This window comes from Ascaphus truei, chromosome 2, assembly GCF_040206685.1.
Source record: "Ascaphus truei isolate aAscTru1 chromosome 2, aAscTru1.hap1, whole genome shotgun sequence".
Taxonomy (NCBI): Eukaryota; Metazoa; Chordata; class Amphibia; order Anura; family Ascaphidae; genus Ascaphus; species Ascaphus truei.
Genome location: NC_134484.1, coordinates 64,466,841 through 64,479,448, shown reverse-complemented (window position 1 = coordinate 64,479,448; position 12,608 = coordinate 64,466,841). Strand labels below are relative to the sequence as shown.

General features: G+C 43.2%; 1 protein-coding gene across 5 annotated transcripts in view; it reads right to left on the bottom strand.

Moving 5' to 3' along the window:
- The window catches only part of SNX31 (sorting nexin 31), a 42,762-nt gene that overhangs the window by 26,534 nt on the left and 3,620 nt on the right, over positions 1-12,608 (bottom strand). For 3 of the 5 annotated variants that reach the window (XM_075582598.1, XM_075582591.1, XM_075582590.1), the window contains exons 3-7: positions 8,618-8,732; positions 6,638-6,702; positions 6,013-6,123; positions 2,267-2,357; positions 305-392 (exon numbers count right to left, since the gene is read on the bottom strand). In XM_075582598.1, the coding sequence (XP_075438713.1) occupies positions 305-392; positions 2,267-2,357; positions 6,013-6,123; positions 6,638-6,702; positions 8,618-8,732 (470 nt within the window). The remainder of the gene's footprint in view (positions 1-304; positions 393-2,266; positions 2,358-6,012; positions 6,124-6,637; positions 6,703-8,617; positions 8,733-12,608) is intronic. The other 2 variants (XM_075582606.1, XM_075582592.1) reach the window with 1 other exon arrangement.

Sequence of the window (12,608 nt, the reverse complement as noted above, 5' to 3'; positions counted from 1 at the left end):
TCTATAAATCCTCCAAAATCTGTTTTTCTCTTGCAGCTGCAATACCAAAATATGTGAGATATCGATAGTAAAAAGGATCATGAGAATGTCCTAACCATGTAAATATTAAACATTAAAGCAAAAATACATTTGTTGTTCTTTTTAAATAAAAAAATAAATAAATAAATTACAAGTGTCAGGTAGATTTAACCTATTAAAAATACTATTGTCCTTAGTTCACTTTCTTCTGGGAGGGTCTGGCCCTTTAATAATTGTATCTGCCTTTCATGGTAGAGGGAAAAAAAGTTTGTAATTTACAGCTTACCACTTTTTGATGTCAATCTGGAAACGCTCGTCCTCCAAACCCCAAACAGTAAGAAACGGGATCTCAAAGCCTACAATTCGTTTCACCACTGTAGATAACATACAAATATTGTACATAACTGTCACTATGTGTGTGACACTACCAAACACTTACCAGATGAAATAAGGAACATTTCATGAGCGCGTGGCAGTAACTGAAGCGATTGGCTGCACATACAACTTTTAAAGACACACCCTAGACAAGTCTCCATCATACACACTGGTTTAGGAAGGCACACAGTTAAAAAGAAGTTAAACAATTTAAATTAATTAAATATTCAGCTACCCTTCAATAAACCATCGTGGTTCCTTTGGAACAGACTGGACATATCCAATTGCTGGTTGTTCTCTTGGTATATTGTAGGACTGTTTCAGAAGGAGCAAAAACGTACACATATTACTGATGCATCTCCATGCAGTGCAGCCACCTACTGTACAAGTCTTGCAAGAGTGACCGTATTAATTTAACAAGCAGTAAAATACTTTACCATGTTAGTGGTTTCGCAGCCGGAGAGCATGATCACCATTTGTTAAACTGTATTTTAGCATGTTAAATGTCATGGTTTCTTTAACATTACGAAAAAAGAAACATATAAACAATCATAGTGCAGTATCTTAGCAAAACCGTGGTGAGGTACTTGAAAAACTTGGCTCTTAAAGATTGCCTACTTACAACATGTAAGATATAAAAAAGCGAGGGTGGTATGGATGTAATTCTCTGAGACTCCAAAGCGCGGTGTCAGATGGATGTAGCCACAGCACGCAGTGATAAATTTTGATAGGGGGCTGGATAGATGTTTTTCGTCATGTTTTTCAACTCACAGTCAGGTGTGGACAATAGGATTCATACAGGAATGAAAAGAAATCGTAGTGTTGACCAGTAAACACCAACATTTTATGATCAAAAGGACATAGGACATGTACTCACAATGTAACAAACGATCGCATTCACATAAGATTTTACTTGGGACAGCTGGCCGGTACTCGGGAGATGTTAACTCTAATCCCTTCTGTAGCGCTCCACGAAGGTGCCCCCTCATCCGGTCGCGGGTGAAAAGCGTCTGACGTCACGTCCGGGCCTCGGAGTGACGACTTCCGGTTGGGGCGGATACAGAACGGGGTGATGGGATCGCAGTGCCGACACTGTGTCTTCAAGGGTAAAGCAACTGCTTTACCCTTGAAGACACAGTGTCGGCACTGCGATCCCATCACCCCGTTCTGTTAACATCTCCCGAGTACCGGCCAGCTGTCCCAAGTAAAATCTTATGTGAATGCGATCGTTTGTTACATTGTGAGTACATGTCCTATGTCCTTTTGATCATAAAATTTTGGTGTTTACTGGTCAACACTATGATTTCTTTTCATTCTCTGTATGAATCCTATTGTCCACACCTGACTGTGAGTTGAAAAACCTGACGAAAAACATCTATCCAGCCCCCTATCAAAATTTATCACTGCGTGCTGTGGCTACATCCATCTGACACCGCGCTTTGGAGTCTCAGAGAATTACATCCATACCACCCTCGCTTTTTTATATCTTACATGTTGTAAGTAGGCAATCTTTAAGAGCCAAGTTTTTCAAGTATCTCACCACGGTTTTGCTAAGATACTGCACTATGATTGTTTATATGTTTCTTTTTTCTGGGTGTACCTGATGACATCGCTCCCTTCCTGCCCTGGATCCTGACTACTTGTAAGGGAATCAGTGCATATTCCCAGTGAAGGTAGAGAATATTTCAGTCACACCTTATAATTTTATAATTCTACACTGTGTTATATTTTATTTAGCTTCTCCTTTATATTATACTGTTGTCTTAGCGCCGGTCCAAGTCATTGGGTTTCACATTCTTTAACATTACACCAAATTAATTTTGGATGTAGAAAAAATAAAAAATCAATACTAAATACAAAACATTGAACATACCAGTGTAAGTCCCATTGCTTTCTCTGCGAGTAAGAAAAAAGCTGAAAAATTCCATTAGTTCTCTGGACAAATTTAATTTGTACAATGCAAGCTGAAACAAAAGCAAAAGAATAATCATATTTACAACCATACAAAAAGTGAATATCAGTGCTACGGTGCTCACTTCTATATCAGTGGTGACAAATAGTGTGAAAAAACTTGATTACAGAGTTTAAACAACAACTGATATGCGATCTTATAAATATTACATATATACATACACTTGCTGTAATGCTACTAGTTGAATGATTACCAGAAAGACTATCACATTTATTATTTAGTCATCAGTGATATTGTGAGATTCTGTCAATATCCTTTATTGAGTTGGCTCAGAGAGGTAGCAGCTTCCAAAGGGAGTTCCAGGTTCCAAGAAAATATAAGATGCAAAAAGAAAGCGCATGCTCCATAGTACAGATCGACTGGATAGTATAAAAGATGATTTTATAAAAACAATAGACTCAAGCATTTCATTCTTTAAAAACGTAATGTTAAGAAATGACCGCACTGGATCACGCCGAGAGGCGCAGGATATGTTGCGACTAATGAAAGCCCAGCTTTCCTAGATGCAGCCAAAGCGTCCCACATTTGAACCCACTGTTTTAGGCATTATTTCAACAGATACTTGGCAGGTCACATTATACCATGTTTCACTTGTGCTTTCTATGCTCCACTGCAAATACTAACAAATAAAAAAAAAAACCCAGCTTGGCTTGCTCACCAGGTTTTAGCTGAGAAACTAGGTTGTATAAATACTCAGAATCCTAAAGAAGCACCCATTTACCCACAGGCCTGTTATGTGGAATAGAGGTATGCAAATAATTCATAGCTACATTACTAGCAAACAGACTGTTTAAAATACAAAAAATGCATACAGCCACGAAAACAATGAGGAAATTCCCGAAAATATTACAATATAACCTTTTTACACCCAGGGCCAAGCAGATCAAGTAGTACGCAATTATTTTGCCTTTGGGTCTGCCAATTTGTATTCAGTACAAGATGACCAAGGTTAGAATCCCCCACAATCCCATTTGAGACTAAATATTGCCTTCGTAGGATTTTATTGGTGCAAGGAACTAGTCACTCTGTCATTCTAGGTCTTTCTGCATCTCCCTGCATGCATGTCCCTCCTAATACTTTAAAACAACTCCCCCACCCCTCCCCCCTTTTATGTACCTAGGACACCCCATGTTGGAGAACACTGAACTAATGGGATTCCATTTATTCATTTCACAAACACAGCAGGTCCAAGTAGTAAAAGCAGGCTAACATAGCGTATGTTTGACTTAAACGTGGTTACAGGCACTCCCAAGAACCAAGTACAAAGACAAGTATCTGTCTCACTGGAATTAGCTAGGAGAGATTGGATCTCCCAGGAAAATAAGTGTTATTCACTCTGTCAAGGATTCCAAATAAAACTATAGCATAGGTCGTATTTTCCCCGCCTTGAGTATTTACCAGTATCCATGATGCATGTTTTATTGAAGCTTCAAAAAGATAGAAGATAAACTCCTCTGATACAGTAGTGCTTGAGCCAGACCAAACCAATAAGGCTCCATTTAAGTAGATTCAAAGTTCTGCCACCATCATATTTTAAAAAAAAGTAGGAAAACAAAATACCACAAAGAACAGCACGAGGACTAAACAGCCCTAAAAATATGGGTCTGGTTGACTGATATGTTGATAGCAGACGAGGAGCATTAACCTTTCTAGTCTACATATTTTTTATTCATACATATTTAACCACCCTGGGTAATGCAAGCAACACACTCACTGCCCCATGTCAGGTTCCTTGCCATTGCACCATGGACATGTGACTTATGATGGACATAAGATCAGCCAATAACTAAGGCTGTGGAAGAGGCGGGACTGAGCAGAGAGAAGCCTTTAAGAGGGGTTGGCAAGGCACGCGAGTTAGATCTGCACGAGCCTTGATGAGTTCAGGCTCGATCGAGTATGACCCGAGGCCAGTCTGTGTCCCGTTAAGACAGAGCGGACATTGACTGGAGGGAAAGGAGTACAGAGTGAGAGAGGCCCAGCAGATCATCGCCGGGAAGCACTGTCGGAAGGGACCCTCCACGGTTGCAGTTAAAGTGGTACTGATGTATTTTGTGACGTACAGGCCTGCCACGGTGTTCTATTAGAGAGCTCCAATGGTGTTCCGGCACGGTCACACAGGCCTAGATACCGAGGATTGGGTGGCCGTATTCTCTTTGACATTCACCCGTGCACCTTTTACTGTATGTGTAATGTTATGTTGATGTGCTGTAACATGACTGTGGTGATCCTTTAAGGATCACAAGGACATAGATAGATATATAAAAATAGATTATATCACACTCGCATTGTAGTTGTTTCCCATTGTCTGACCTCAAGGCACGTTTGGCATATCATTTAGTTATAAAGGACTTGGGGCCCCACCTCAGCAACAGGTACCAGTTTGCCTAGCGAAAGAGGGGTTACACATACTTTACTAATCTGTGGTTCTCTGAGGTCTAGTAGTGATATACTGTACAGTGAGAGCGGATTGGCAGTCATACTAATTCAAGGTTTTGGTATAATTTTTTTTAGGAATATAATAAATAAAATGAGTGAACAGAGAAACAACAGGAAGAGAGGTTACAGCCTACTGTGCAGTATAGAGAAGAAATATACAAAAATAATAGTAGGCATTCAGGGGAGACTGTGAGCGACTTTTTTAAGCAGTGGGGAAAGTGTGAGTGTTTCCTTTCCCCTCTGTGTTGCATGTGACTATATACTAAAACGTTATTGCACCATTGCGTTTCTATATATGTTTTTCTCTGCATGAGGGTTTTCCACATACAAGAATATGTGATCCATTACTATGACGCCATGGAGGAAACTGCTGTAGGAGATCGCTGATATGGTTTGTTCTTCATTATAATTTGCACAGTTATAGTGTCACTACTTATAATTTCACTTCTTCACCCAGTTTGCGCCGCGGATACCCATCTGTTGCACCTTGTTTTATTGCAGTTGGAAAGCCGCAGGTATCTGGCAGCACCTGGCATATGAGCACTTTGTTATACCATATGGGATATAATAGTTAATGACACTTCACTTATCACAAGCACATTATTCACCTGATGCTGTACGAGTTTGTGCTTGATAAAGTTTTTAAATCACACAATTCAGGGGAAATTGCCCCTTTAAAAGAAAATGCTTCCTTTATACAGTACATCATCTCCCTCAAGTGGTGAAATGGTCATGGTGCATTGTGACACTGTACAAACACGGCCTTTTTTAAGGCTGAGTCCCCGCTGGCGCTCAAAGCATGCGAGCCGGGTGTCCTGCGTCTGCTCACGTGCCTACGGGGGGGGGGGGGAGGAGAGGGGGCGGCATTGCCGAATAGTTGAGCAAGCGGGAAAGTTAAAAAAATGTATTTACATAAGCGCTGAGCGCCGGTGAGCGTGTGTGCACGTGCATACCCACAGACGCATCGCGCGCGTGCGTGTGTGCGCGCGTGTCAGCGTGGACTCAGCCTCAAACATCAACTTCCGAATAGAAGTCTCATTTTCTCTTCTTATAACAAAAGCACAGAACACAAATCAATCATTATAGAATGGTTTCTATAAAGCAATGGACCATTTTATGATCAATAAAAAAATATATATTATAATAACCTGACAAAGTGGGGCCACACGGAAACTGAATGACAACCAGGCGAGTTACAGAGATGAAGTTACCTCCAGCACTCGCTCAGCAGTGTCCGATGTCTGAGCGTCAACTTTGATCTGTTCGCCATTTGGCAAATAAACGTTTAATATAATCTTGATTGAGGGCATCTTGTAGGTTTCCTGTTAAAAGAAACAAAAAAGCACATTTCAGGTGAAACAGACCATAACAGTAACTTGTAACCGTTACATACGCCTATAACATATATTATCTTTAATTGAGCATGAAATGTCTTGTATATAATGTATAACCCTGCTCATTTAATGTAACCATGTATTTGTAACCATGTATTTGTCATCATAACTCTGTGCCCATGACATACTTGAAAACGAGAGGTAACAATGTAGTACTTCCTGGTAAAACATTTTATAAAGAAATAAAGTCACACACACACACACACACACACACACACACACACACACACAGGAACCATTGGGTGCTCTCTTTGGATGGACCTGGTAAGCGAGGGAATTGAATGGCTGATTTACGTAGGTTCTTTAATATGCCATCATTTTTAAAACATTAGAAATTAATATCAACCTACTTAAAGTATTATGCTATTCTCTACATTTTTTTAATGAACTAATTCTCCGAAGCGGCCTGGGGGAGGAGGAGAAAATAAAGAAAAGCAATTACCAGCTGTAATTTCTTGAAAAACTCTATGAAGATCTCACTGCTTGAAACACTTGGATCTGAAACAACTGACAGAAAAATGAAATGTTTTTAATAGTTTCTGCTTAAAAAACAAATTCTGTTTTGTATGAGTAGAAGATGAAAAAGAAGAAGACCACCTGGCTTTTCTCTGTTGAATATTTTTTAGCAAATTTAGATCGAAAACATTCAATGCAAAAAAAATAAAATAAAATAAATTTCAGGACTTTTAAGTCATAACATATTTTAGGAAGTCTCACGATGACCATTTGAAAGCAACCCCACATCAAAAAATGTCTCAAACTACTACTGTGGATAATTCCAGAACAATGTGTGTGATGGTGATGAAAGAAGAAAAGGAAAGGGGCAGGCATATTAAATATAAAATGTCTGAGTACCACTGCAATCTTTCACTCCCTCTAGAACACACGCGCCAACCCATTGCTGGTACAGCATCTAAACCAGGAGTGTTCAACTCCAGTCCTCAAGCCTTCTTGAAGATATCTTGAAAACCAGACCTGTTGTGGGGGCTTGAGGACTGGAGTTGAGCACATCTGATCTAAACATAGTCCTGCATGCACTTTCCATATACAGGCATACCCCGCTTTAAGGACACTCACTTTAAGTACACTCGCGAGTAAGTACATATCGCCCAATAGGCAAACGGCAGCTCACGCATGCGCCTGTCAGCACGTCCTTAACAGCAATACCGGCTCCCTACCTGTACCAAAGCTGTGCGCAAGCGGGGAGACTATAGAGCCTGTTACAAATGCGTTATTTACATCAGTTCTGCACGTATATGATGATTGCTGTACAGTACATCCATTGATAAGTGGAAAAAAGGTAGTGCTTCACTTTAAGTACATTTTCGCTTTACATACATGCTCCGGTCCCATTGCGTACGTTAATGCGGGGTATGCCTGTACTATACAACTGCTGCCTTTACAAAAGGGGGACACGCATCAAGTGCCGGTACGCTTTCTCGCTCCCGTTTTGTCATTAACTTCTATTTAAGTCAAAGGATGCACGAGCCCCCTATGGAATGGTTACTTCAGGAATGTATCATTTTTGTGATGCAGGGGCACCAGGTTGACGTTTTAGGCCTCGTTCAGGGTGCCAGAGGCAGGAGTTGGAGGGCGGGCGGCAGTCTGCTGGGCGATGTGTGTTCATCCTCCCAGCAGACTTTTTCAGGAGTTCAGGAGGCGGGGAGGGGGCGGGGCTACAGACCTGAGGTTAGGGATCCAAGTTGCAGTCTTGAAATCATTCTCAAGAATGATTTCATTGGCTGCCGAGGTCCCAGTGACGCTGCTGCAGCTTCAAAAAACGACTTGGGTTGTTTATTGAAACTGTAGCCAGCATCAACTCCGGGCTTCGGAGACAGGAACAAATAACCCCACACACCACTATCTTTATTATTTTATTTAATATCTTTCACTGTTTATCACTATTTGCACACCATGATATGTTTGCACATTAATAGTGCACTTTATTAAATTTGGGGATTCACGGTATACACTACATAATTTCTCTAACATTAACGTTTATTATCTTCACTTATGTGTGTGGCTACCAAGATATATATGAATTATCCTAGGCATTATTGTCAAATCAGTCCCACTTACATATAGAACTGATTTGATACGCTTATTTGAATATAGGTTTTAAGACAAATTGTGCAAAATAAAAGATACATCAGTGGCGGTGAATTTTTACACCTCTTTTAGTAAAAATAAGAGGTTGAGTGCAAGCATTATAGGGATTACCTTTTTCCTTTTTTCTACATTTATACAAGGACAGACAATACAGAAAAGGAAGCAGATTAAACAGTGTAAGAATTTATAACATTTGGGACAGACTGGAAAAAGCCAAGTAAGATATATTTTGATATAAAACATAGAAAACATTCATTTTTAAAATAAAAAAAAATGTCAGAATAAAATGCACAAAATCAAATAATGCATTTACGTTCTTGCAGGTATTTCTCCAGTTGTAACCTTCTTTCCTCAGCCATGGCCTTGGTCTGTGCCAAAAAAAACTTTGGTGGGAATGATGGCACGCCACTTCCAAACACTCGGTGTAGCTAAAATACCAGAACAAGCGCAAAACAGGTTTAGAGCATGGTGAGAAGATGATTGGCTAGTGTCGATATATATGCTAAAGTACAATGACAAAGTACATAGTGCAAGATGAATGATATATAAAACAAACATAAGCTAAAGGAATCAAATAAAGAAAATATAGTAAAACGCCGGGAACCGCTCTGAGTTTATTTAATAGCCAGACATTGCTTGATTAAATGCAGCCCATAAAGCATATCACTGCCTACATTTTTTTCAAAATTTGACTTTTCTTTAACAGATTCTATGAAATGTTAATTTTATCAGATTCGCAATGCCCTTCCCCTTTATCTGTTTGATGTGTGCCAAGTATTTCTGATGTCAACATTAACCAAGGTAAAACATGTGCAGATTAGCAATTTGCTCACAGATGTAAGAGCTGACAAACAGTCTTTCCACAAAATAAATGAAGATAAAAGCCCTCTGAAGCATTTTATTACTGTGAAAACATTACATTGATAATTGTTAGTTTCCTGTGTGATACTTGATACATACAGGACACCTCTATTATATTGATCCTGAGCCCCATGGCTGTCAGTATCATGATCCTATGACCTCTAGTACGTCATTTTAACACCCATAATTTTATATATGTGTTGTATTAAATAAAGTTTATATTTTAAATCACACACTTATCACCAGAGGGTGAACTTGAGTGCTACAATGGGTCCTTTTCTATCCTTTCTACCAATTACAATTTCACCCTGAAATATAAGCCCGGCCCCTTGAACATTGGAGCTGACGCCCTGTCTAGGCGACCAGGGCTGGCCACTACCCCTGAGGAAGATCAATGGGAAGAAATTCCGGGACCCGTAATAAGAGTGCTATGTTGTACCGCGGCCATCGTCAATGATCAAGTGGCGTTCTCCGAATTAAGGGTGCTGACTCGCTAGGATGCGCATCCAACGCTATCCCGGAAGCTTACCGGGACCCCAGCGGCATGCACGTTACTCCCGACAAGATCATAGCCTGGAAAGATATGGTACGCTACCAAGAGCAAGACCCAGTCGCGGGGCCCTTCGCTATGCTATCCGGCAAAATCGCCCGGCTCTCCTCAGACAGGCTCCAGGAGATGTGGGAGGTATACTAATGCGGGAAGCCGACAAGTTCGAACTACGAGACAATCTGCTGTACAGAGTGGTAGAGTACCATAACCACCCAAATAGGAGACAACTAGTACTGCCGAGGAGACTACAGTACTTGGTAGTAAGGGCCCTACACGATGAACATGGTCATTTGGGGGTTGACAAGACTTTTAGCCTAGTGAGAGATAGATTTTTCTGGCCCAAAATGAGAGAAGCAGTAGAGCACCACTGCCGACGGTGTGTGCGGTGTATCCAGCGAAAGACATTGCCCACCCGGGCTTCCCCAATGAGCCACTTAAAAAGCACCGGGCCTATGGACTTAGTGACAGCCGCGGCATAGGCAATGTGTTGGTCATCACGGATCATTACACCCGCTACGCCCAGGCCTTCCCGACCAAAGATCAAAAAGCCATTACGGTGGCCAAGGTGCTCTGGGAAAAGTACTTTATGCATTACGGGCTCCCGCAACGACTTCATTCTGATCAGGGAAGAGACTTTGAAAGCAACTTAATAAAAGAATTGCTGAAAATCTTGCACATCGCTAAGTCGCGAACTACCCCCTACCAACCCGAAGGGGATGCGTTGCCCAAACGGTTCAACCGCACGTTACTGGACATGTTAGGCACCTTAACGGGGGTCGACACGTGGAAACCCTAGTGCATGCCTACAATTGCACACGACATGACTCCACGGGATTCTCCCTGTACTTCCTCATGTTTGGGCGAGAAGACCGATTGCCGGTGGACATAAAATTAAGAGTCTCCACCGATGGAGTGCATAATAATACGCATTTCCGCTATGTACAGCGATTGCAAGAGAATATTCAATGGCCCTACACCCAAGCGGAGAAATCTACCGAAAAACTGAACGCCGGAAATAAACTGCGATACGATCCTAAAGTTAAACACAGAGACATTAAACCAGGCGACGCAGTACTCCTCCGTAACCTAGGATTACCGGGGAAACATAAATTGGCTGACCGATGGAGGGAGGGAGTGTACGAGGTAGCCTCACAAATGCCTGGCCTTCCAGTCTACCGCATTAAAGACTCGGAGGGTCGTGTGAAGACATGGCACCGAAATCATTTGCTCCCTATTCCCCAAGTGGAGGAGGGGGATTTGGAGTGGCCTACATCCGCGTTGGATGGGGAGGGGACACTGGAAGACGACATGCCAGGGAACTCAACCTTTCAGGACGACCCCCAAGAGGGAGCCTCTCAAAGGGGCCCTCAACCGAGCGCACCTCCCGGCGGAGCAAAGGGCAAAGGGCGCGGGGAGCCGTCACCCCAGAGGGTGACTCCGGAAACCTCGTCACTAGACCCAAGGAGTCCGTGCTTTGTACCAAGCCAGGATAATGCAGAGACTGTAATCCCCTCAAGGGAAGAACTCGAGATTCAAGACCCAAATAGTCACTTGCCCAAGGGAGTGACTGAACACCAGTTGAGGTGAAGCCAGAGAAACGGGCAACCTCCCATGAGGATGGCATATGATCAATTTGGGGCACCCCACTATGAGGCTCAGCAGTGGGCCCGCAGCCGCGTACAGTCAGTGATTGTGATGTTTAGCGAAATGTACAATCTGATGTAGAGGAAGGAATGTCGATGTTATGCAATTTTTCATTATATAAAAGTTGGACCAGTTTGAAGGTATTGTCCAAGCGGGAACGTTGGAATCCACAGGGGGGAGGATGTAGCCGGGACCCCCATTCACCCTTTTTTTTTTATGTTACGGGAGGGGGGTGTTACACCTAGGGAACGCTCCAATAACGGAGGTTCCGCGTTAGGGAGCTGCCATGTTAAAGGTGGAGCTGGCGCATACCTGGTCCGGCTGGAGGTTGCGCATGCGCAGGGCAGGGTGTCAGAAACCCGCGAAGGAGGAGAGCTCAGGGAGGAGGGGAGTTAGGGGACGTCGGGTCCCAGCAGCCCCCGCGGCCCCCCGTGATACGGCAGGACCAATGAGATACGAGTTTAGGGAGGATAGGAAGTGGTGGCACGCACGAGGAGTCAGAGCTAGCTGGTGGAGGAAGGAGAAGGAGCTCCAGAGTAGGGAGGCAGCCGCCCCCTACCTAGACCGCATGCCCCAGGCCCAGATAGGCCCTGAGCTCCAGTAGAGTGCAGCAGAGCTAGGGACTGGCCATAGTCAGGCTCCTGATCCCCTTACTGTGCGACAATAGTTACGGGACAGTTCTAAATCAGCGGGAGGCTTGGGACCAGGCCCCGCTGCCAAGTAGCCGCGTGTCTGGGTGGGATCGCCCCAGACACCTACGGGTGACGTCATCTACGCCCACACCGATCCTTTGTGAAGACAGTTGCAGCACCGGGTACAGGAGTGCCCGGCAGGTAAACTTCAAGTGCACCAACGGTACCATTATTCACTCCGGGACACGGTGGCTGCGCAGTCACACTCATACATTCATTGATTCACGTGGGGGTGGGGAACGTATCTCAGGAGGGAACTGGACACGGGGTGGGATCACCCGGTGAAGGGAGAGGTAGAGTGAGCGTTCACAGGTTAGTAGTGCCTCCTCTAGGAAGGGGGCATCTGTTGATTACGCTGACGGTTGCTATAAGTAAAGCTTATTGGTTAAGGTATTGCTGTGGGTGTGTATTTCATGTACATAAGTTCCTGCGAAGACCCACTTCCCCTAGGGCGGAAGCTATCGCAGGTGAAGGCGCTGCACCAATTTAACACATATTGTGAATACCCGAGGCTCTCCGTGGCAGAGGCTTAGGCCCTGTGAGCCTACAGGTTATAC